General features: G+C 39.9%; 3 protein-coding genes across 7 annotated transcripts; 2 read left to right on the forward strand and 1 right to left on the reverse strand.

Annotated features, from left to right (window-relative positions):
* Positions 1-1,701: 1,701 nt before the first annotated feature.
* trmt12 (tRNA methyltransferase 12 homolog) lies at positions 1,702-4,979 on the forward strand. Its single transcript, XM_079351681.1, has 7 exons — positions 1,702-1,880; positions 2,039-2,207; positions 2,323-2,521; positions 2,598-2,748; positions 3,334-3,443; positions 3,655-3,812; positions 4,162-4,979. The coding sequence occupies exons 1-7, from the start codon at positions 1,804-1,806 to the stop codon at positions 4,564-4,566; spliced, it is 1,269 nt and encodes a 422-aa protein (XP_079207807.1). The 5' UTR covers positions 1,702-1,803; the 3' UTR covers positions 4,567-4,979.
* A 1,015-nt stretch (positions 4,980-5,994) lies between these two features.
* Positions 5,995-16,847, forward strand: sytl4 (synaptotagmin-like 4). 5 transcript variants are annotated; one of them, XM_079351678.1, is made up of 18 exons: positions 5,995-6,225; positions 6,334-6,470; positions 7,886-8,070; positions 9,666-9,881; positions 10,220-10,329; positions 10,532-10,643; positions 10,790-10,921; positions 11,523-11,637; positions 11,721-11,811; positions 11,922-12,016; positions 12,471-12,563; positions 13,456-13,634; positions 13,933-14,035; positions 14,243-14,404; positions 15,067-15,172; positions 15,249-15,357; positions 15,443-15,648; positions 16,033-16,847. In XM_079351678.1, the coding sequence occupies exons 3-18, from the start codon at positions 7,952-7,954 to the stop codon at positions 16,179-16,181; spliced, it is 2,097 nt and encodes a 698-aa protein (XP_079207804.1). In that variant the 5' UTR covers positions 5,995-6,225; positions 6,334-6,470; positions 7,886-7,951; the 3' UTR covers positions 16,182-16,847. The 5 variants fall into 5 exon arrangements, with proteins under 5 accessions (XP_079207804.1, XP_079207802.1, XP_079207803.1 ...); XM_079351676.1 differs by having other exon boundaries at positions 6,020-6,225; positions 6,334-6,402; positions 10,754-10,921; XM_079351677.1 differs by having other exon boundaries at positions 6,020-6,225; positions 6,334-6,379; positions 10,754-10,921.
* A 70-nt stretch (positions 16,848-16,917) lies between these two features.
* srpx2 (sushi-repeat containing protein X-linked 2) lies at positions 16,918-24,830 on the reverse strand. The gene is made up of 10 exons (XM_079351680.1): positions 24,566-24,830; positions 22,192-22,269; positions 20,919-21,110; positions 20,019-20,195; positions 19,314-19,437; positions 19,000-19,121; positions 18,729-18,908; positions 18,500-18,633; positions 18,279-18,400; positions 16,918-17,359 (listed from the first exon to the last, which is right to left on the reverse strand). Exons 1-10 carry the CDS (start codon positions 24,609-24,611, stop codon positions 17,173-17,175), a joined length of 1,362 nt encoding a protein of 453 aa, XP_079207806.1. The 5' UTR covers positions 24,612-24,830; the 3' UTR covers positions 16,918-17,172.
* Between the last annotated feature and the right edge of the window lie 535 nt (positions 24,831-25,365).

The raw sequence follows: 25,365 nt of genomic DNA on the forward strand, positions 1-25,365 counted from the left end.
ACAGTAACACACACTGTCATTATGATGAAAGGCCCACTAACGTATCTCATCTTTGTTTTTGTTTTTTTCATTTAAAATACAGTGAATTGAAAAAAAGCGATTCATTGTGGTCCATTATAAATCTCAGCAAGGACATATTGGATCATAATGCAGACAATATGAGGGGCTAATTATGGTTATTGACAACAGTAGTCCCACACCAGTTTGTACTTTTGAACATCTGAAGGTGCATTGTCACTCTGAAGTCAATCTTTTTAAAAGGTTTCATTATCGAATATCATCAACAGAATGACAGGTAAAATCATCAATCACCAATTCTTTGTCTGATGTAAAACTATTGATAGATGGATGGATGGATGGATGGATGGATGGATGGATGGATGTTCTCCTTGTATCAATGACATTTACACCAGTCATACATGGCTATAACAGCCTGTGCTAAGTGTCTATTATGATGGTTCAATATTTGCTTAGCTCTGTCATACAGCTATTATAGGTAAAGGGATAGCACTTTGTGAGCCGCATAAAATGGATGATAAAAATGAGACAAATCATCCTTTACTCAAAGTCACAAGTTATTGACAAGAAATGACAATCATTTCCACCTGTCAGTATCCCTGCCTTCTTATGGATGTACATTATAAATATGACCTGTCAGACACTGCTTTGACTGACCTGTCAAATAAAGTTCAGCTCTCATGACTGTTTGACAGTCACATGTTGGAAATCTAACTTCAGTTGAGCCACCTTTCATTTCAGAAGGAGATCAGACTTTTATTATACATCTTAGGCCAGTGAGTCTGATATCAATTGCTTAAAAACAATTAAGAATGGTGTGACATATTCTTACCTTCTTAATGTGCATCATTTTCAAATCAAACAGATGAATTTACTTTACCAAGCCTATATGTCAAGCTTATATGTAATGTCTTACTGTGGTTTTTTTTTTGTGTGTGTGTGTGTTTTCTGTATTATTAGAATCCGAATCGGTTATGATTGCCAAGTACATTTACACATACAAGGAATTTGTCTTGGTGCATTGGTGCAAAAACAGTTAACATGGGAATGTTTATGTTTTGATCCTTGGATTTTTTAAACTGCCCTTTTAACTATTTGTTGTTGTTAATGCACCAACATATCAAGTGGAATTAATTTAGTGCTATAATCAAAACTCACTTGACAAGAAAACTAATTCTGATTTCACATCGTATTAAAAAGCACGTATTATAGAAATTGTAATTTTAGTTCATTTTTTTTGTTTTGCTTTGGGGCACCACTGGAAAAGAGTGTGTCCACCCTGCTTAAATCAGGATAAATACAATTAAGAAAATAGAAATATGGCCCGAAATCTTGTAGAATTTCAGGCTATATAATGTACATAGATGTAAATAGTTTATCCGGTTAGTTAAAGATGAAGACGCTGTACATAAATCTGACATTTACTCACCTCTCTGGGTCTGGTTTTGAACCTTTTGTCTCCATCTGGTGGCATTAATGAGAAACTTGTCCAAACGTTTCATGTCCTCCTTATAGTCGAAACGACAACGTAAATAAAGGTGTTGTGACATTTTTTTTATTGTTATTTAACAGATTACATAAAATGTAGATCGGCAATGTGGACAGAAAAAAAACGTCATAACTTTACCAAAATTATACGCGTTTGTTTTAAATAAAGTTTGATATTTTGAATGGTACGTCCTCTATCAAGACACGACTGGAAACACGCGTTGTGTAGTCATTGAACAGATTCCGCAGCCTGTACATTTTCGTTGCAGATTTAACCATCACCATTGAACCATTACTATGGATGTGTGTGTTTCCTTGGACATGGACGGGACACCTTGTCTTCGCGTGTCTCAGTGTCACGCGCAGAAACTAAGGTAAGCAGCCTGAGCCTCCTATGAGTAAACAGCTAAGTGAGCTATCAGTGAGCATAGGAACCAAAGATATACAGAAAATAAACTGTGCACTTAAAGTATGTGGCATAGCTTTTTATTATCAAACTGGATTGAACCCTTTTGAATGTCTCGTCGTACAGAAAATGCCTTCAGTCCAAAGGAGCTCTGGACATGAGTTTGTGTTTGATGAGAGACTCGGATGAGACTGTCCTTTTGCCCATTTTGCCATCTTGTCTGTCACTTGTTGATCTGCAATCTCTCAGAAGTATGGTGGCTTCAGACGATGCCTGTGAAGTGGTTTGGAGTCAGGTAATAAAAGCAGATTTTTACTGTAACACCATGTGCAACACACGGACAATACTAGACTACAGTCCATTACTTTTTTTGTATAGATCTCCTGCAGTCTCTTTTTTTCTCTCCACAGTTTCCTCTGTTGTCTAAAAGGAGTAAAGGAAAGTCATGCAGTAAGAAACTCGAGAACGTCCTACAGGAGCTGTTTGAATGTCATGGTGAAAGATGGTCGGAGGAGCTGAGGGCAGACCTCCCTCGTAGCTTCCAGAGGCATGGAGACCTCATCCTGCTGGGAGACAAGTGTTTTAACCTGCCACTGTGGAAGAACATGGGTACTGTTACTGTTTTACCAGGAGTAAAAAGATCATTCTTTAGCACTTTTATTGATCAATTTTTACTTTATGTAAGATCCACAGCTGTGGAGTGCAGTGGCCAAAGGACTGGGGGCTCAGCGCCTAGCCAAGATTAGTCGAATATCCAGTGATGGATTTAGGTCTCCCATGGTGACGATGCTGTTGGGAGAGCACAGCTGGGTCCAACATGTCGACAACAGAATTAGGTAAAGCTGAGTTTACACGTGTTTTCTCCTTGAATAGGCCTTAGGCAGCAGCATGGACATATCTTTCATTACTACTTCTAGGTAATTTATTTGCTATTACTTGAGTTTATATGAAATTGAGCGATAAGTGTTCCAACCAAAACCAAAAGAACGGCCTGTATCGTTGCAGTTTCAACATATGTACTCTGGATGCTGGAGAGGCACAGAATTGATTTTACACATGTCCAGATCTCGACAAGTCGTTAAGGGAGCACTGGAAAAGGGACTAATGGTAACGGTAGTAACAATGGCAGCTTTAAATCCAGACTGAAAACCTTTTCTTTTCAAACCTTCTAGTTTAATATTCCAAAAGCAAAATGCTCTATTACAATTGTTTCTTTGTTATTGTATTTTATTTAGACTTGTTCCTTTTGGTTGGATTTCATTTGTTAATGTTTATTTCTGTATTGTTTTAATTTCTCTCTACAGCGCAGTTTGTCGACCTTTGCATATTAAATGTTTTCTATGAATAAAGCTGCCTTGCTTTGCCTTCACTCGGACAAGAACCAGTCTGAACTTCTAAAGTTTTCACATTTTTGTTTTCAGCTACGAGTTTGATGTGACAAAATGCATGTTCTCAGCTGGAAACATAACGGAGAAGATCCGAGTGGCAACGTTTGACTGCAGAGGGCAGACTGTGGTTGATTTGTATGCAGGTGGGATAATTATCATTCTGTAACAGATCTTTACACTTTGTCGGGGGTTCATACTGAAAGATGGTGGATTGGCTATCTCTAAATGTAGTCTTGAGTCCTGATTGTGGTGTAGTCCCTTCTCTAAAAACTGACCCATTGTGTTTATGTCTTTTGTTTTTAAGCCTCTCTGTCTTTAGCTGTAATAAATGGTGACAACTGTGCCTTGTGTTAGGTATTGGATACTTCACCCTTCCATATCTGGTACACGCGGGGGCCCATCACGTTCACGCTTGTGAGTGGAACCCTGACGCAGTTGAAGCTTTAAGAAAAAACCTTGTGTCAAACAGGGTGTCTGACCGCTGCACTGTTCACCAAGGAGACAACAGACAAGTAATGTTTTTATTCCTGTGCATACCATTACACTTGTGGGACATGTATTGTTTAGAATTTTCACATACTACTATCTGCAAAATTCAGGACATGAGAGGCCTCTTATTGTTCTTTATCACCTCCTTTTGAACAGCACTTGTTTCTTTACTTTAAGATATCAATGTGCAACCTCATTTTCTGCATCCTATTTCTAGATGACCAAACATTTCACAGGTAAAATCCTTGTACATCATTGGCCTTTAGCAAAACTCACAACAAAAAAAGATGCTGAAAGGGAAGTTTCTAAAACATTTTAAGGAAAAGAATGTACATGGCAACATTAAATAGCTTGTTTTATATTATTTTTCAGCTCCAGCTAAGTGACATTGCTGACAGAGTGAATCTGGGTCTCATCCCGAGCTCCAAGGACAGCTGGCCTGTCGCCTGCAGGCTGCTGAAGAAATCCACTGGTGGCATTTTGCACATTCACCAGAACGTCACCTCACCATTCCCGAACACAGCAAACTTTCCAGCATCTGATGACATCACCCAGAGGATTTCTGGAAAGACAAGTGACAGAGAGGTTTGGCAGGCTTGGGCTGATGACACGGCAAACCACATCCGCTCTCATTTAAAGGACATCAGTGGTAAAACATGGATAACAAACATCCAGCACATAGAACATGTGAAGTCATATGCACCTCATGTGAACCATCTAGTGCTGGACTTGGAATGCAGACCATCTTACGCTGTGATAGATACTGAGCGTCATTAAATAACATACATTTTAAACTGTGTACAGAAGCTGAACAGTACTCCAACCGATGTGATTATTTCATCTGTCAGATGCCGCAATGTTTTCATACACCTTTATTTGTCATGGGCAGGTTCCCCAAGCTAAGACGCAGCCTGCCTCACTCCCATGCTGTTTTAAAAACATCAGGGACGTGCAACGTTTTACCACAACCACAGTCTTGTTTTTCACTGGACTGCTCCTCTAGAGAAGGAGTGCCAGGCTCAAGGGACGCCTTAATGTTTTAACAATCTCAACCCATTGTTAAATCACTAGACCCTCTTTGCAGGACAAACTAAGCTGAGCACTGAACATAACCTTCATTCGCTCCTCATAACTCTAGCAGTTGTACAACACACAAACAGATATACTCTAATAAAGGATTCTTAAGTTGAGTATGTTGGTTCATTAACAAACAGTTTTTATTACATTGATATACCAATACACTACGTCTTTGGAGCTTGAATCCAGTGCATGTATTTTATAAAGCATTTCATATTAAGACAACTCTCTTTGCATCTTGGTGTTAATTAAACAATTACCACCTCTGGGGAAGCTCTGGGGAAATAAAGTCCAGTATCTGTTGCTGTCATATTTGAGAACGGTGTGAAGTTAAGGGCAAAGTCTGAGTCAAAGAGTTGAGGAACAGAATGCAGATTCTTCCATACATGGAGGCTCACTGAATGTTTTCATGCATATGGAAATGGTGTGAATCACATGATGTGGTCTTGACAGTCATCAGGTCTGAACCCACGAAAACATCTGTGGTCAACCGTGGACCCTAATAAGGGAGTATCTTCTGGATGAATGGTGTTAATCCATCCAGTAGAAATCTATCCCCAGGAGTACTGAAGCTGTTCTGGCAGACCACTGTTAGAGTGATGGCCAACATGAGTTTTCTCTTATGTGTTTATCATATAAAATACAGTCTAGAAATCCCCAACTCAGTCTTTCCCCAGTCAGTAAGCTTGAGTGTCACTTGAGGGTGTATGGGTTGAGTTGGGTCAAATTCAAACGTTTTAGGCAGATTAATATATTTTAATTGGATTATGCATGCAATGGAATACTTTGAGAAATTCCCATTTGAGAGTAAAAAAAATAAAAAAATCCTCACACAGATTTCATAGATACCAGAGATTTATTCTCTCAGACTGTTAGGCTTTCATAATGAGATTTTATAGGTCCATTGACATTTTGTTTAATTACCAAGACTGTTTTTCAACCATTACTTTGCTCAAGCGTTTCCATGAATAAAGGCGTGTATTAGCTATAAACTCTTCTTGGATTGCCATTTTCAATTCAGAAGCAAAAAAGGTAAGAGTCCTAGACTTCCTCTCTGTCTAGTATTTTAAACCAACAAGTTAGGCCATTGTGTTGCTGTCTTGGGAAAGGAGAACGGGGCTAATTATTAGACAGTTTCAATGGGTTAATTTTTCCACCACCAGCCCTCTTTGGTAAATAGAGCTGAGGAAATGCACCTGTCATGGAAAAAGTGGAGACTCGCTCCTGCCTGCCTGTCTGCAGCAAAACTTTCCCAGTCTTCCGGTAGTCGGGACTCCTCCAGTGCACTCAGTCACTTTTGGAGAGGAGACTAAAAGAAGAAGTGGGAGGGTAGGGATATGATCGTAGCTGATAAGGAAAGTGAGTAAACCAGTTTTAGTGTTGTTTTTTTTAAACACGGAAATTTAATTGTTTGGAAATGCAAAATTAGCGTGCTGCTTTTCACAACGTGGACGTGTTTTCTGCCAGGATCTCGATGTCGTTGCCTGGACGACGACACGAGCCGTGCAGCAGGGTGAGCTCGACTTTTAACAACAGGTGCTTCAAGTAGTCTTCAGTGAGCTAGATTTTGTATTATTGTCACCGGATTTCAACTAAAACACAAGGTAAAGAAGTTCAATAGGCTTTCGAAAAAATCTTCCGGCTTTACCAGCTCTGCAAAGCAACATGTCATGAACACATTGATCGAGTAAATGAACGGATTACATTTAAACCGGAGCAACTCATCTTTCATTTGTGAATCTGAATTTCGACACATTTCATTTCATGAGAGGGGAGAAAATGTTTTCCTGCTATCGCATAACTTTGGAACTACTTTTTGTTGTTGTTAAAGCTCAATCACATTGTTGATATTTGCAATATACAGAAACTCAAACAGTGCTTCTTCTAGCCCATTCTTCGGCTGAAAATAATTTCAAACGACATTATTCTGTCTTTGTGCTGTGTTTAGGAATGATTGCCTCTGTTCGTAATGTATTATCTCTGTCATCTGTTTGAGACGCATGCGTCATTTCCTTGAGGGTTAACTTAGCCACACAAGTTGTCATTAGTTGCTAAGTATTAATACTATTAATACTACTCTAACTTATTTGACTGCAGGCGTTCAAACGATGAGGAAAGAAGATCTTTGGTTTTTTGCATGCTTTGTAAAATTTCATGTCCCCACACCTGTTAGTTACTTTAGAGATACAATTCCCCTCACTATAATTCCCCTTTGATGTCATTTAAATGAAGCATAACGTTTTAGTTGGGAACCTGACAGATGACTTGATGGCTTAAGCAAATGGATAAGCTGCTGAGCTCCACCCGGTTCTCTGTGTCCTTAGAGGGTGGGAACCTGCGTGATAGCCAAGTCCATGTTGTGTTTGCCCGTCCTTTTCAAAACAAGCATTCACCCTTGCAGAGGCTTTGCTGTGGGATTTTAAAATCCTCCAGCATCCTGGTCTCTATGAGTCATTTATCATTCAGGGAATGCAAAAATGATGAGGTCTAATTCCTCTTCTCTCAGGACTGCAAAAAAAAAACATTTTTTAAAGCTCAATCTCTGTTTGCTTTGTGACTGTATAGATTCCCATGGGACATGTTTTTTTGAATGATGGACTTGGGAGAAGGAGGCTTCTCCTCTTGTATTTCTAAACCAGCCAGTCATCAAGTTGATACTGTGGCTTCACTGCAAGGAAGACAACAGCAGACAAACTTCATCTAGTTGTCTATAATCCACGTTTATGAGGATACACAGCTGTTTCTGCGTGCCTACATCTATATTTTCATCACTCCATGGCATTGAGTCACGAAGTTCCTCTTTTTGCTTCAGAGATGTGCTTTGGTTGCTTCTGGGACAGAACAGAAAAACAGACTTTTCTAAAGTGAAGTAAAATAAATAGTTGCTCATCTCTTTAATCTTTCTAGATTTGACTCATTGTGAATTTTAGTTAGCTTTTTTTTTTGCAGTAAGCAAGAATTTTTACCCTTTCCAGCAATAATTTAAATTCTTTCATTTTTTTTTCTTCTTTTTTTTCAGGAGAGTTTATTTATGCAACGATTTCAGTGCTGAGGCGGTAAACCTGCACTGACAATTCTAGGCACAATGCCCCAGGCCGCAGACATGATCAATGTGGGATTCCTGTCAGAGTCAGAGCAGGAGCTCATCCTGGAGGTGTTGCGACGGGATGAGGAACTGAGGCAGGCTGAGGACCTGCGTGTGCGGTGAGTATGTCATATTTGACATATTGACCTTATTTTAACACATTTTGGGTTACACAAGCCATTCGCTTCCAGATAGGGAGTCACATTTGTGAGATTGTGATTTTTATTCATGATTTATCTGAGAACTTTCCTTTTTTTCAGATTTTTATTTCGAACCTCTCACCTTAAAATATTCCATTAGTAACCATATTGTGAGGTACATTTTGCACAAACAACCACATAGATTGAATCGAATAGATTTTAGAGTTGGCGTCACAACTGAACGTGTTTTGACCATGACTGATAAATTTAAAGGCTGATCACGACACAAGTTCACATAAATGTCTCGTCAGATAAATTGATGAAGCCATGACATTTTTACCCAAAGGTCAGTGACGACTTCACTGTGACATCATAATGTCCTGGAAAATCGATGCCGCAGTGATGGATTAGTGGATAATCGACCCCTTGTACCCCTCACATACCTCTTAGTTAGGCTGTAGAGACAGGGGGTCTACTGACAGTCACATGCAAAATAACAGTGAGAGAGAGAACGAGACGCTCTTTCCCCTTGTTTTATAGGACTACGTATTCTGTTGATTTGGTTTTTGGGAAATGTAATCTTTCAAATATTCAGAGAAATCCACAAACACACCAGAACAGACAGTGTTGTATGTGAACTGTAACGTGACTGATTGGAGGCATACAGTACCAACTTTGGAGCGGTTATTCTAGTTTGTCTAATGTTGACAAGTCTAAACTTTAATCTCATTTGTCCACAGTTGTCAGAGAAAGTATCCTGCATTGCTCTTTTGTCAACATTAAGAATTGCAGCAAGATGTTTGGTAAACTGAGCTAAATTAGTACTTATGCCGTGATATTTTATGAACAAAGTATTAACATTCATAATGATCCTCAACTCCAGTTTCTGTCAGCATGGACAAATGGACAAGGTTGGGTTATACACATATCACGTAGGTGTCGGGTAATTCAATAAACAGCAGACGAGGAATGATTGATACTTGCTTGAAAGCCACAAATATTTTTTTACTGAAAAATGGAGGCCACACCCATTTATGATCAGATGTAGATTTCTCCACCAATAGGCTGGTAGCTACTATGATCCCAGGTGTGGTCAAGCATTTAACACCTACACGTTACGTACATGTAGATTTATATATATATATATATATATACATGTGTGTGTGTGTGTGTGTGTGTGTGTGTGTGTGTGTGTGTGTATATATGTATATGGGTGTGGCCCCCATTTTGCAAAACTATCACCCGAAGAAGAAGACCTCTGGTCAAAATGTTGTGGATTTTGAGCAAGTATGCAGGTTCATCAAGTTAATTATACTGACTCCCATTATCATGTTTGGGAATTTTGAAAGAATTTACCATATAGAGATATTTAATTTATTCTATCTAATGATAAGTTTACAGTTGTTTTTAATTTCTCTGTGAGTTGAAGTTCGTGTTTGAAGGTGGAGAGAAAAAACAACTGAATGTTAAAATTTTAAAACGTCCTGTAGGGACTGGACCTCTGAAAGGTTTTCTTAAATGTTTGCCTCCCGCTTCTTATCAGTGTGTTTCTGTGTGTGTGCGCGCTGTCTCAGGAAGTTGAAGACAGAGCTGCTTGATATCAAGAGGAAGGGAGCCAAGCGTGGCAGTGGACGATACAGTCAGCGCAGTTGTGGCAGATGCCAGGAACCTCTGAGTCGACTGTCCATTTCCTCCAGCCAGTGTAAGATGTGCAACCACAAAGTGTGCAGCAGCTGCCGAATAGACCTCCCGGAAGGATCCTGGCTGTGCAGTGTGTGTGCCAAAGAGTCGTAAGGGACTGCTTTTGTTCATGCTTTTCATTTACATCCATAATAATCATATTTTAGCAAATGTCCGCATCAAAACATTGGGACTGCTAGGATTATGTCATTTTGAATTTGAACCACCTAACCGCCTGTGTCTGACACCACCTGTCAACAGAAAGCAGCCACAAATGAGTTCCTCCAGTCTCTTAAATGACTATTGTTTGCATAATAACAAACCTGCGTACATGTCTTTACATTAAACATCACTGAAAATGTCCAGTCACAGTATGTGGTGACCTTGTAGTAGATGCATCTCTGAAAAAACATTTATGGCATATAAATCTAGTCATGTTGGATTTCAGGGACATAAAGAAAATGACGGGTGACTGGTTCTTCGACCAAAGAGTGAACCGTTTCTCCACAACGCCTGGACACGACTTAGTGAGAGTCTCCATGAAAAAGGGCCCTCAGTGTGAGTACAGGAACAGGAAGTGGGTATCAACTCTTCAACTGGAATGTAAACAGTTCTCTCGTGTGGGCAGAATGAGCTGAGCACAATCAGAGGAATGTCACTCAACAGCAACAGGAGTGTAATAGTAACAGCTGCAGTGCTATGATAGCTTTTTGTATGACTGATACAGGGGTGTTCTCAAACGTTATGTTCTGTGTTGTAGTGAAGAAGCGCGAGACAACAGGAGAGGTGTTACTGAGAAGTGCTGAAATGAATGCAGACCAGCCCCATCCTGTCCCCCGAGCCAGACAGAAAAATCAGCTGGAAAACAAAGGGTTTGACGTCATCATTCAAACCAATTTTGTCACTTTTAGAAAAATGCAAACATGTCAAACAGATTAAGATTGGATCAACCTTTTTTTTTTATCATATTTTATTTTGACAGTCATCAAAGCAATAACTCAGGATCAATATCTTCAAGGCAGTCATTTGAATCAAAGGAGAATGTTGAGCCAAAGCCTACACGCAGTGACACAGGGTCTGCAGGAAATGCCAGCATAATAAGCATTGAAACAAAGACCGAGTCCAGCCGTGCGACCCCTGAGCCGCCAAGGTAAGCTCACCTGTAGTGATGTCAAGTCACAAACACTGTGGTCAGACTTAAAGTAACAGGAAGTGCTGCGTGTGGCTTCTTCAAACATCTGGTCAGGGTATTAGACAAATCAAATCAAGTATATTAACTGGTTTGAAATGATAAACTTCTTGTTTTCCTTTTACAAAAAGTTGTTGCAGTGGGAAACGATTAAAACAATTCCGAATGATGTGATGTGTAGGGCAGTATAGTTTTCATTCAGCCTTAACCTGAGAGGAGTTGAGTTTATTGTGAGTGGGACCTTGTACTTTGTCGTTGTTCTGCTGCGATAGACAATAATAATCAATCAGTGCAGTTCTCACCAATGTAATGGAAAGCAACATTTGTAAATTATGAACAGGACAGCACTCTAGTTAAATCAGTAACCCATGCATGTGGCTCACTTCTAGCACTGTTTCCTGTTTGCACAGAAAGCTCATTTGAATCCGACACTAATAAATATTTGTATGTAATATGTCAAATCCCTGCATTATAATGTCTGAAAATTGTACCTATTTTACAAGTTTGATGGCAGACTTGTGATTTTGAGTATTTCATTATTAATAGTTGTATCATCACACAGGAGGGAGATTCGCTCCCGTCAATCCAGCCCAGATGGAGCCAGTGTTTGCAGCGTGACCCTCCCTGTGAAAACAGATGTAGTCAGCGATGGAGGCTCCAGCACAGAAGCCAACACTGTACGATGCTTTCAGATGACACTTTCATGTTTCTGTCTCAAGACTTTCATCCTTCGTTCTCTGACTCGGTCTTCTTGCTGTAGGCCCCAGAGGAAAGCTCCGTCAGTCAGGGCCCTGAGTTGGAAGTTGATCGACTCTTCAAAAAGAGCATCAGACGAGCTCCAGGCCCTCCTGGTCAGCTTCTTTTTAAATCCCTCTCTTTGATGTTTTTCTGCCAGAGTCTTATTAAAACATTGCATGAATTTCTGCTGAATAAAAGATAACATTTTCAATGTTTGTAATAGAGTATGTGTCAACACTGGACCTGCGTAATAGACCTGAGGCATCAGAGGCCTCGATGGGCAACCGAAGCCAGTCCGTACCAGGTCTAGACATACAGGTACGAAAGTGTGGCCATGTGGTGTCATATTGTTACGTTTCGAATGTCATTAGATAATCCAACCAAAACGGTATTTAAAGTCAGAGTTTCAGAGCAACTGGAAGTCAAAAAGAAACGTGTTTAATGGCTTTATTCTTTTCTGTTCGATTGAGACTTTCTCCAAGTTGAATGCTTCTTTAGTTGTGGGTTATTTCCAAGAGGCCACCTCCCATCTTGAAGCCAGTGGGGAATTTCAAAATCACCTTAAATAAACCGTTAAGTTAACAGCCTGGTATAAAAAAAATTAAAAAAAATCGATGGCTGACGTCACTCAGGCTTCGTCCATTAATATTTACAGTTGATTATATTCTGTGTGATCGTTGCATTTTTCTGCCAGGAGCAAGAATCTAAAAAAGCCCATCCTCTTTTAGCTTGTGTGTACATCATTGACTTTAATGTGTATTTGATGCCACAGGAAGACAGAGAGGAGGACGAAGATATTGACAGCTTGGTTAACTTTCATAAGCGGACGCTGGCTTCCAGCTCCTCCAGCCTGCAAGACTCCAAGGTAGAGTATAAAAAATTCTCACAGCCGGCATCAGATCTCTAACGGCTCTTTGAAGAACAGCTCATTACTGCTCTCAGAACGGAAGTGATTTAAAATCTGATTGAACATCTCCAACCTCAGGATTTCCTCCAGCAAGAAAGGAAGTGTAACATTTATGATTAAAGTCTACCAAAGGGTTTAAATAGCTGCCAAAGGCTCGATCCAGAGTGAGAGCATGAACAGTAGCTGTCTTTATCCGTGCTTTACCTTCAGATATTTGCAGAAACATCTTGACCTGTGCCTCTTTTCTTTTTCTTCTTTTTTTGCTTCAGGCTGTCTTACTTTTATTTCAATTTTTCTGTGACCTACAGCTTTAAACCATTAGATAATGTGTTAGAGCCATAGAGGACAGAGTAATATATTTTGCAGCATTTGTATTATTTTGTATTTAAACATTTCTAATTAACATAATTATGCATAGGAATTCATTTATGTTTCTTATATTTGTCAGTTTTGGAGGCTTTTTGGATTCATAGTGGGTCTGTGGTTAAATGCTTGGTTTGATCCCGCTGTCATAAAGCGCTTGATCGTTAATATGAGCAGGAGAAGGAGCCACACTTTTTCTGACCATCTTTGTTGTTTTAATTTAAAGTTTTTCACGATGCAACCTGCCCTTTTTTGATAAGGAATAAATTGTCTTTTGTTTCATTTTAAACCTGCCTCATTTCATTTTTGGATTTTTTTTTGAAATACGTCTTCAAAGCACGAGTCAGAAACCTTCTAGTCCTGCAAGAAGTGGCAAAAGGATTTTTAAGCAAAATTGCCACTACATAATTTTTCTTTAAATATTTGTCATGAGTAAAACTTGAAACAAAGACAATAACCACTTTGACGAAGTGTCTGGTTTCTTCAGAGCACGCTGGGCAGCATGATGAGTATTTACAGTGAAGCAGGAGACTTTGACAGCGTGGAGGTGAGCGGAGACGTCACTTTCTCCTTGAGCTACGATGAACAAATCCAGAGCCTCCAGGTGTTCATCAAAGAGTGCCACGGGCTGGCTCACGGCGATACCTCAAGGCATCTTTCCAACCCGTAAGATCAAGATTTTTCTTTCTTTTTTGACTTCATGCTAAAACAAAACATCAACTCTGGCACGTCTTTCTCCTGCACAAACACACACGCTCACATCTTTCTGCGTTATGTTAACACAGCTTTGATCAGTGTAGATTACTGGTTTCTGTGTTTACAAAGTCACCATAATCACATCCCAGCTGTGGTTACTTTAGCTTCACAGGAAATTGAATGTCAACATTTTGTTTTCTTTAAAAAAAAAATGCAGCTCAAGCCCTTTGCAGGAGAGCACTAATTATTTATTTTTTTTGTGTTCCAGTTATGTAAAATGTTATCTACTTCCTGACAAATCTCGACAGAGCAAGAGGAAAACCAGCATCAAGAGAAACAGTGTGAACCCGGTTTACAATGAAACACTGAAGGTAAACGTCTCTTTTACACCCGTCATGGCAGCTCATGTCTGCTGCTGATTATGACCACACCTGTAGAGGCCTTGTGATGGTTGTTGACACTGAAGATTAGAACATTTCCCTCAGCACGCTTATTACATCGTCTTCTCCACCAATGTAACTGCACTGAGACGGGCCTTTCATCCATCCCATCTTCTCTCCCTCACTTTCCTCCAACAGTACTCCATCGGTCGCTCCCAGCTGTTCACCCGCTCTATGCTCATATCAGTCTGGCATCACGGTCGCCTCAGCCGCAACACCTTCCTGGGGGAGGTGGAGATCCCTTTGGACAGCAGGGACCTTAGCTCCCCATACGAGGACCGCATGGCTCTCATGGCGAAGGTAGATCTGAGAAACTGGAGCTAAAACCCAAACAAATCACATGTAACATTTGGAGTGATGAGGACCTGTGTACATCGGGCGTGCGATGCAAGCGCTTGGCTATTTTTTTTTTTTTTTAGAAACTCTATTTATCCCAGAGGGGCAATTAGCGCACCAAGCATTCGACCACAGGAGCAGTGAACTGCAAACACCCTGACAGAGCAGGGTTAAGTGTCTTGCCCAAGGACACATCGGACATGTTGCTCGTAGGAGCTGGGGATCGAGCCCTCGACCTTCCAGTTGAGAGACAATGACTTTACCCACCGAGCCACAGCCGCCCTATTAGCGTCCCTTTTGAAACTAACGAAAAGGGATGTTACAGAGATGCAAGATATATGTGACTGCAATGTTAGTTTATGTACATGAGTCTGTTTTTTCAGTTGAAGTTGAGCCTGCGGATAATTGCTGATCAGACAATGTCAAAACTTTAACCTGTTTAAAACCAGAGTGAGTGACCTAAAGGTCTAAATAAGCTGAGCTTGATTAGCTGTGGGAGGAAGAGCTCAACTACTACAGACCTACTTACAGGAGGTGTATGCTAAGAAACTGCAGCCATAGAAGTATTAAGATTCATGTGTTTTGGGTTCTTGCCTTTCTAAATACATTGTACCCGTCTCTGTCAGGCGTCCTATGCTGTGCCAGCTTCTGCTTTTGTTCAAAACAAAGGAGAGCTGGTCATCTCTCTGAAGTACGTCCAACCTAAAAAACCCGCAGCTGAGAGAGTAAAAGGTGAGACGACACGAAGAAAACTGCATGCTTCTCTGTTTGTGTTTGACTTTGCCTGAAGTTTTTCTCTTCTCCACAGGAAAAAAGCAGCGAAGTGAGGAAGGAGGAGAACTGCATGTTCTAATTAAAGAGGCAAAGAATTTGATGGCAATAAAACCAGGGGGCACCTCAGACAGCTTCGTAAAGGGGTTAGTGATATTCCCTCCAAACTATCTCTCCATGCACAAGTGTTTTCTTCTCTTCAAGACTAATGCTGCGTTTGTGGCACTGCAGGTATTTGTTCCCAACCAAGGCAAAGACGACAAAGAGGAAGACTCCGGTTGTGAAGAAGAATCTGAACCCCCACTATGACCACACAATTGTGTACAAGGATCTGACTCTGGAGCAGCTGAAGGGGATGTGTCTGGAGCTGACGGTGTGGGACAAAGAGATGCTGAACAACGAGTTCCTGGGAGGAGTTCGCCTCAGCTCTGGAAACTGTAAAAGTTACAATTTAATTAATCCTGAAATGTTTTCTTTTTTTCACATGGCTGTCAGGGCAAATTTGCAATAATGACTCATATATTTCTCCTTTTCTCAGTAAATGTGTGTTTCTTATACCACTCCTATGAGTAACAATCTGTTGACACTCTTGTTTTAAATGTGTAGAAAGCCCTGAACTAAACCACTTTTTTTCCAATGAATGAAAGACAAATAAATACTACATCTAGTGTTTTCTAGTTGAAGGACACTTTATACATTTATACAGGGATTCCACGTTGTTTTCATTGTGTGTGGAAGTTGAGAATGAGGAAATGCTGTCAATAACAGATAACACACTTTGCTCTAACTGTGTCTTTGTTGTCTCATGTTGACTCCTGCAGCCACTGTCAAAATGGGAAAAGAGGAAGTTGAAATGGACTCTGTTGGCGAGGAACTCAGTCTGTGGCACAAGATGATGCAGTACCCCGACTCTTGGGCAGAGGGCACTCTTCCACTGCGCTCATCTATGGAAAAGGCTTCGAGCAAATGAGGACAGCACAGGCTTAGATCCATCGTGGGAAAAACTATGACTTACATGAAGAGAAGTTGTAGTGTGACCGATGTGGGATCATGACATTTAGTTTTAATCTGAAGGCTTACCAGCCCAGAAGCTGAACGAAAAGTGCTCAACTGCTGATTTTCTGTTTGCTGCAGTTTATTGGCCGGCTGGATACCAAACACCTGCTCACACCGGTCTCATTCTTTGGGGTTAATTTTATCCTGTAGACTGGTTAGAAATGTGCCAAAGTGTCAAACTTAACTCTGGATTCATCTTTAGAGCATTGACAATTTTATTTGATGTATTTTTAAATATAATTCTTGACAGTTATATTATCACCAATCAAAGGCATGCTAAGCACTTAACACAATATTTTGCCCCATTCTCTCTAATTGTGTACAGAATTATACTGTTAACAGACAAAAGGAAATACTCTGGTCTTGAATCAGAGAAATTGTGCACTTTTTAATATATACTGTTATATTTTACATACACGCTCACATATGATATTTATATAAGTTTTGCCTTTCCTTATAAAATGTGTCTCGTGGCGGATATAAATGTACATTTTCAACTGCTTGGAGAGTGTTTCATATTTCTGTTTAACAAAGTGATGCTTTTATTCTGTTCACTCAATAAAACCAGACTAATCAAAAACATGCTTGAATGTCTCAACTTTAAACATCTGAATAACACTGAGGCTCCTTTAGTCTCCTATCTGAAGCTCTACGAAGCCTTTCTGCTTTATTTATTATAATCTGTCTCTTTGTCTGTTCTCTGGTCCCTGTGCCTTCCAGCTGAATATTTGATACATAGAAAACAGTGCTAGTACTTCAGTGTAGTATAGTGATCACATTTAAACATAACCAGTTGCTTGTTTCCTCCTCCCACCTCTTAATGTCCCTCTGGACCTCTGGTTTCTTTCTCATCTTGTGTTAGTATTGCTGATGTGTTTATCAGCGTGGGAGCCAGAGTTGCTTATTTAAAGTTCGTCACAGAAGTCTCTGTGGAGCTCCAGCCTCTCCCTCTCCGCTTCGTCCATCACGAAGCTATCGATGTAAGCGAACAGCTCGCCTGACGCCAGCGGGGCGATGAAGCGTTCTCGGTCCAGTCCACGCTCGTCCAGCAGGACCATGCTGAAGTAAGTTCTGGAGATTCTGAATATTTGTCTACAGATGGACACAAATCAGCAGAGAGATTAGTGAAAGCTACACTCTGCTAGGCCATGCTTTATAACGTTACAGAATTATAATAATTATTAAAGGACTGTATAACCTGACGATGGAGGCTATTTATCATGAATGCAGAGAAAGTTCAAAACTGAAGGTAAAAAAACAGAATAGAGAAGCACCTTTTACATCCACATAAGCCATCGCCTTTATTCCCATAGTTAATTTATGTCATAGAACAATATATAAATATTCCTAACTTCAGCTCTTTGTTGATGTTCATTGTGTGAGTCATGGAAACGCTTCGATGATGCTTGTTTGTTTGCATAAGTGGTGAACTCTAAGGAATGTCGCCCTTCAAATAAATACACTTTCCATGTACTTCTAGCACAGTTATGTCTGACTGCCTACATTTCCCAGAATGTGCTCCATCCAGTATACTGATGCTCAAACTCAGCATTAGGATTTGTGTTCAGTGAAGAGTCTTAAGTTTTAGAGAGAGACTTTCCAGTCTGGAAAAAGTGAGCCATATACCCCTTACTCAAATTACACAGAAGTTGGAAAAATCTATATTTCTCCCTCTTCTAGGAAAAATGAATCCTTTTAAACTTGTCTGTATCTGTTACAAAATGACAGACATTTAAAGTATCGGGTATTCATAGATTTTCCTTAGAAAAAGCCAGATGTTTACAATTGAATTTGTTCCTTCAGTCCAGTAAAAAAAATAAAACCTTTACTGCACCCCTGGACTGAGTGTACTACTCTCACCGTGTTAATCCTTAGAGAAGTTTTTTTCCATGTTAAGTAAATCTCACCAAGGCTTCATTTTAACCAGGAGGCTCCTGACATTTAAATAGTGAGGAGAAGCAACCATCATTTGCTGAGTAGCAAAGTGATTGGGCTTCTATAATACTATTACCTCAAACCCTCGATGACTTCAGGGCTGAGCAGATTTTCTTTAATACGTCCCGTCTCACGTGGCGGGGAGCCCAGGAGCTCGATCACAGTTACATGTCGCAGGTCCAATCCACAATCGGATTTCTAGGTTCAAACAAAGAAAACTGCTCGTGATTCAAACGTCCTCGCAGATGCCATTCAAGGTAGAGTATGTGTTTCGTCAGGAGCTGAACATCTCCTCACTTGTATCATGATGTTCTGCAGCTGGTAGTCTGAGTCGGATATGTTCGGCGCAGACATAATCAACAACCTCCTCTTTTCATAAAACTGATCCAGAAGAGCAGAGACCGTCTTCACATCTGATTTAATCTCCATCGCTGCAAACACACACGCTCACAAACTGTTAAACAATGAAACCCCATTTAACATAATATATATATATATAAAATCAATAATACTGATGCAGACTCACGAACACACTCAGCAGCTGCTCCATCCCAGTTGTGGTTGAACTGACAGACACGACTTGATGTCCCCCTCAGCTCGAATCCTCCATCACAGTGATATTCACACGTCGCACCGTAATTATTTCCATCGGAGGAGCAGCTGAGGTAGCCGTGCAGAGGCTGAGGCAAAACTGAACATCTTCTTACTGTAAGGAAGAGTGCAATCCAGAGCTTTGAGGAAAAACAGCTCTATGGGTAACATTTAAACTGATTCAATATAGGTGAATTGCAGCTTACCTTCAACGCGTACAATAAACTTGCATGCAGCTCTGTTCCTGGCTTGATCGTACACTTTGTAACGAATGATGTTTACTCCCTCCTTAAAGTCAGTACCTGGCTCCTGGCCTTCTAAAATTACACTGCAGATTACAGACAGAAAGTACGATAACATTAACAATAGAATCGTCTTTATCTATAGAGGACTTTTCAATCCATGTGTCACAAAGTGCTCTACAAAAGTTTCTATAATTACAGACATGAATAAAGTCAAGAAAATTACAATTTTAAAAACGTTTCAAATCCAAAGTCAAATCAAGAAATGAGTGACATACTCGAGGGATTTATCTGCAGTGTCAGTTGCAGCAGGCCGGTCCCACGTCACCACAGAGGTTAGTTTTCCAGGATCTGCGAATTTGAGTCTGGATGGGGGACACTTGATCTTTGGAGGATCAGTGTCTGAAATAAATAGTTGGGAATAAATCAACAAAGTTCGAAGTTCTCCATAAAACCCAAAACAAAGAAATAAGCTTGTTTTAGTGTCACTGCGAGGCTGGATAGAATAATGAATAACTTGACAAAATACAGATGTTCTCAATTTAGGTCCATGATATTGCAGTAAGTTCAACCTCTAGTTTAAAATATCAGGCGCAGGGTTTCTTTTATTAAGCTTTTATTTTTGAGCTTTTATTAACTTTAATGTATGAGACCCTGCCTTTAAAGGATGCAAATATTAATGAACACATCCAGTTACAAATGAAAAATGTGTAAGTGGATGTGTTCATTAATATCTGCATCAGCAGATATCAGCAGCTGCTTTTTTCTCCTTATCTTAAATTTCAAACTGATCAACACTAACAGGGCCCTCTGACTGAGATCTGCCTTTATGTGTCAAAACAGCTATACACCAGGCTGGTTAAGTGGACTGGGCCTTCAATTGGGATGGGCTTTTATTCAAGATTTTACAGAACATATATATATATATATGTATATGTATATACATATATTAAAAATAATAATAATAATAACTTTTTAAGTACCTTCACAAACTGGCTGCACTCCGCTCCAGGACCCCCCATGCTGACACGTGCGTGAGTGTTCCCCCTCGATGCGATAGCCTGGGTAACAGGTGAAGTCACACCTGGAGTCCACCATGAAGCCTTGAGTGCAGGTGTATCGGCCATGTGGGATGAGATTCAGGACACGGCAGCGCATCTCTGAAGGAATATCACCACGCAGACAGACATCCCGATGAATTTCAGGGCAAAAAAATAAATGTGAGTATATAAGCTGCTTAAAAGTTAATGTTATTGCCAGCACATCACATTCATGACTAAATCTAAGTCCAACTATAGGTTATGTCTTCATTCTTTACTTTACATCTACATAACCCTGCATTCAGGAAGTGTTGGAATATTCTGAAAATGAATTATTAGCTTAGAATATGACACTGGATTGTCTTAAAGGGAAAATAAAAACTTCTGACTACATTTTGACTTTACAAAAACAGCATCCTGTCTGCTGGTTTTGAGTGTTTTTCTTCACCTGAAAGTTGATTTTGTTGCTATTTCTTTGCTTTCGTTGCTTTTTAACTTTTGTATGTATCAACATATTTATTTATTTTTCTCTGCCAAATTAACAGTTAACAGAACTCAGCAGAGAGCAGCAAAGACAGTTGACCACTTCTGCCTACTCTCTATAACTAAACCACCTCTATGTGTTGGGTGCAGTGAATGTCCATTTAAAAAACCACCAAATATGTTTTAAAGACTAAACATTTTCCTAAAATAGCTTTACAATTAAACAAATAAAACTATTTGATAATAAGAAGCAACAAAATGTAGGGTCGTCCTTTGTGGATTTGGTGTTTTCATTAGATTGACTTCATATTTCAAGCTTTTTTTCATATATGTAAATCTAAAATCCCAGGATCCACATACTGCGACAGAAAGCAGTCCCAGACCAGCGTCGGTTGGCCAGGCACTGGATTGAGCTCTTCCCCAGCAATCGGTATCCTCGATCGCAACTCATCTCACAGCGGGTGCCCAACGTGCTCCTATAGGCCCCGCCTCGTGGTGAGTGACAGGTCACCTCCCCATTGGTCAGACCAGGAGAATGACACCAGTGTGGGTCTGCGTTTAAAAGTAACAGAACACAAATATGTGTGAAGGACTCGTGGTGTAAAGCAGAGCTCTGAAGGGATACCTGCTGTAGTTGATGTCGCCTCAGACACAATCAGTAGTGCCACAAAGAGGACGGCAGACGTGAAACAGTAAAAGGTTGAATTAAGGTCTTTAAAGCAGAATAAATGTTTGGATACTGGCTCAAAACTCATTATATCAGGAGATTATGTTGAGCATGTGTATGTAGACGGGGCTGCACAGTGGCTTTGTTGCCTCACAGCAAAAAGGTTTCTGGTTCCTGTGTGGAGTTTGCGTGTTCTCCCTGTGCATGCTTGGGTTCTCTCAGGGTAATCCAGCTTCCTCACACAGGCCAATATACATACATGCTCCTCAGGTTAACTGGTCACTCTAAACTGATCCTAGATATGAATGTGTAGTTGTGTGTCTCAATATGTCAGCCCTATGATTGGCTAGTTGCCAGTCCAGGGTGAACTCTGCCTTTCACCCAATGACAGCTGGGATCTGCTCCAGCCACCCGCCACCTCGGAGGGGGAAAAGGGTAGAGGGTAAAGATAATTGATGGACGGATGTGTGTAGATAACAGTAAATCTGTGTTTTGTTTGATACAAACAGTCATCCTCAGTGCATTGCAAATATTCTGTGAAAACCAGAATCAATTTTACATAACCATAACAAAAAAGATTTAAGGAATGACGTAAAATAATTCCAATATAAGGCCATTACAATGTGAGCAAACATTTCCAACAAAGCTAGAGCTGTAAAGAAAAGGGCCAGTTAATCATTTTAAGTAAAATGTATCTTTTTTTATAGACTGAAAGTACTATCATCAAAAAAAACACACCAGGGTAGCTTTTGGATTTTTGTCTCGAAGTCCAGAAATGTGTGTTCATACTATCCTCTTGCCCTAAATGTGTGGAGGCTATATTGCAGAATGTGTTATACTGGGATGAGAGACAACAGTGTATAAGGTGGTGAGAAAATGTAACAGAGCACAGTAGTACACCATCTAACTCATAGACATATGGTCTGATTGTTTAAAGAGATAGTGTCCCTTCTTTTCCATACACACCTTTGTAGTCTAGCTGAGGAGTGTGGTATTCCTCTTCAAAGTCATTGTAGCCGTCGTATACTGTGGTGCCAGAGAGGGCTAGAAAAAAAAACACATTTCAGAAGTCAAACATGGTTCTAGTCAGTCCAAATAATATGAATGTATGTCATTTAGAGAGAGGCTGGCACGTTTTCCCTTCACTTCCTCTCAGGTTTCCTCTTACACAAGCTCAATAACAGCTCAGTGCACAGACACCTGGATTTACAATCAGTGTTGCTAATGGAAACCCCAGGAGGGATTGAAGAATCGAGAAACATGGAAATCTCTCAAGTGGAATAGAGATTGTATAGTTAGTTGAAGGGGCCGAGCTTAAAGTAGATATACGAAAAGAACAGAGAGCTGAAGTCGATATGGTGAAGTTTCTGAGCCGCATGAAACAGCAGTGATATGAACACAAACTAGGTCAGACAGCATGTTTTAATTGTTCACTTGGAGATTTTCCCTCTTACTCATCAAACTTGCGTGCAGTACTTTGGCCCATTTTCCTTTCTCTGTGAATTCTTCACTTTGCACAATAGACACTTATAGTATTATCCTTCTTTCTCAGAGGTTGTGGTACTGTCATATTATCCCTTTTAAAAATCCTTTCAGAGTGACTCTGTGTTTAGAGCTGAGTGCCAAATGTTCCATAGTTTCTGTCAACCGTCCAGCCCCATCTTAAATCAGTTCCTGTTTTCTTGCACATTTTCCCCTCAGCCTTATAAAGTTTACTTCACCGCAGTTTCTAATAATAATAATGAAACACATTAAACGCCCCTCTCTGCTTCAGGTGGATTACACCTATCGTCAGCGTTTTTCTCATAATGATCCTCATGTTCCACTCGGTAACATTTCCCCAGACTAATTTTTCTGCAGTCTCCCTCACAGAGAATTAGTCACAGACGAAATAAGCAAGCTCATCAGTCAGCTGCTGTGCACTGCAGGCTTCAGGTACAGGCCTCAGGTGACATGCACCATCATGCACGTGGCAATTAAAAAATCTGTACTTTTGATGACTTCCATTGCAGTGCTGAAAGTACCTGAGTACAACTTTATCAGGCATCCATTTTCCCTCCACTACTCCATTACTGGATAGATTGTGATACATACCCTATATTTAGGCTACTTATTTGTTTGACTCTATCTTGGATAAAGCTTCTGTAACAAACTTATGAAGGATTTTTAATACTGGAAGTTTTCTTGTGCTGTGTTAATAGCAGGCTGTCTGAATGCACCTTGAACACAAACTTTAGTATTTAGGCCGTAGAATACCAAGACACTGACACACTGTGCATCAGACTCTAGTCATGGCATAGAGACATGCCAAAATGATGTGTGTAGTTTGACTAAACAGCCTCATGTAACAGAGGTAAGGTAATGTTTCCCACTCTGTTTTGTTAACCCCCTGAGGTTGTATGTGCTTCTGGGTGGTTTAAGTAGCACACTTGTCCCTGTGACCTCCCAGTGATTGGAGGTAATCTGTTATTAAAGCAGACAGAGTATAGCACCTGAAAAGCAACAGCGTCTTCTAACTGGGTTGTGGCCAGTTGCGTGTTGGGAAATGTAGTGAGGGAGCTTCATCCAAACTTTTCGTCCCCAGAGGGGGAGAGCTTCCACTCAATTTGCATTCATTGAGTCAGCCTCAAATATTCAGCACATCTGCATCTCATACAATTGGGATTTCTTCAGAGATCAAGGTATTTCCCAATCCAAGAGAAAGGATGTGGCTGTTTGAAGGCATGCAATCAAAAGCATTGGCATTCAACTATAACTTACTTTAAGTAGGCCTATAAAAGTCATGAATGAATGCCCCATTAAAGCACGGTGTATAAGCTATATATCACTTTTGGATCATAAATACATTTTGTTTGATGAAATCTTTGTTTAGTTTATCTGCACATTGTGGAAATAAAAGTTAGACATTGAAAAATAAGTGAATAACATATGTCCAATGTGCAGGTGAGCTAGAAATCTACTGTGGGTTTATCTTAAAACCTCACCGAAAGAAATCAACAAAAGGCCAGTATATGACTTTAATATCTAGTAAAGCGGGTCTATTTTAATAAGTAAATGGTTTTGTAGTTTAACCAATAATTTATTTTGTTTTTAATATTCCGTCTTAATTATTATTATTTGAGTAAGGCCTATTGGTGAATCGTTTCTGTGATGTGAGATATAAGAAAAGGTTACAATATTATTGAGCCTATAATAAAAAAATGTTTTACCCAAGTAGAATAACTCAAAGTTTTAGGCTATTGGCAAGAGTATACAATTGAATACGTTTACTTACTTTCTACCCCTTCTCATAAGTAGTGCCTTGACAGGTTTTTGTTCGACCTTTACAGTTTAGTCTTACCTGTGAAGTATAAAATGAAGACAGCAACAAAGCAGCTGAGCGGCATGTCAGAGACACAAAGATGTCACTCCGGGAGGGGGGAAAGTTTGCTGCGCAGGTCGCTTTAGATCCAACAAAAATGAAGTAGCATCAAATGTATGTGCAAGACAAAGTAAACAAAGGAGATACAGCAAAACAAAACCCCGGTTTTATTCCAGATTGAAAACGGGAGGCATTAAGTCCCAGCAAAGTCTCCGCAGCTTTTAAGAGCAGGGATTCTTGTGGATCATCAGCAAAGTCAAGTCACCGCTTGGTGTCGCTCTCGGGCTCTTTATGATGATTTGTTTCCTCCCACCGCTGCATTAAACATGATCACTGCCGTGGAACCCTTTCCCCTCAAACACATGGAAAATACTCCAAAGATATTATTATCACCACATTAAAGAAGATGATAATAAGCGCTCTTTAAAACTTGACAGAGTTATTATCAATGACTGCACACATTTAAATTTCCCCACATTATAGCCTAATTTATAAAAATACTTATTGGCTATAGGCCTATTTTCCACAAGTTTATTTCTATTTCTTTTCTTTTTTTTTGATCATAGCATGATTTATTTTCAAAAAGCACTTCACAGTCATGATTCTCATACAACATGCTAAATTTCACATTTCTAAATAGTACGATCACCTTAGTGTCATGTTTTGGTGATCCATTTACTCGGTTAACACAATTCAGCACTTGTTTATTCAAAGTCTATACGGCATACAACGTGTCACATCATCAAACAGTCAAACATGTCAGGAAGCGTGGAGCAGAA

The sequence above is a fragment of the Symphodus melops genome, assembly GCF_947650265.1.
Source record: "Symphodus melops genome assembly, chromosome: 9".
Lineage (NCBI taxonomy): Eukaryota > Metazoa > Chordata > Actinopteri > Labriformes > Labridae > Symphodus > Symphodus melops.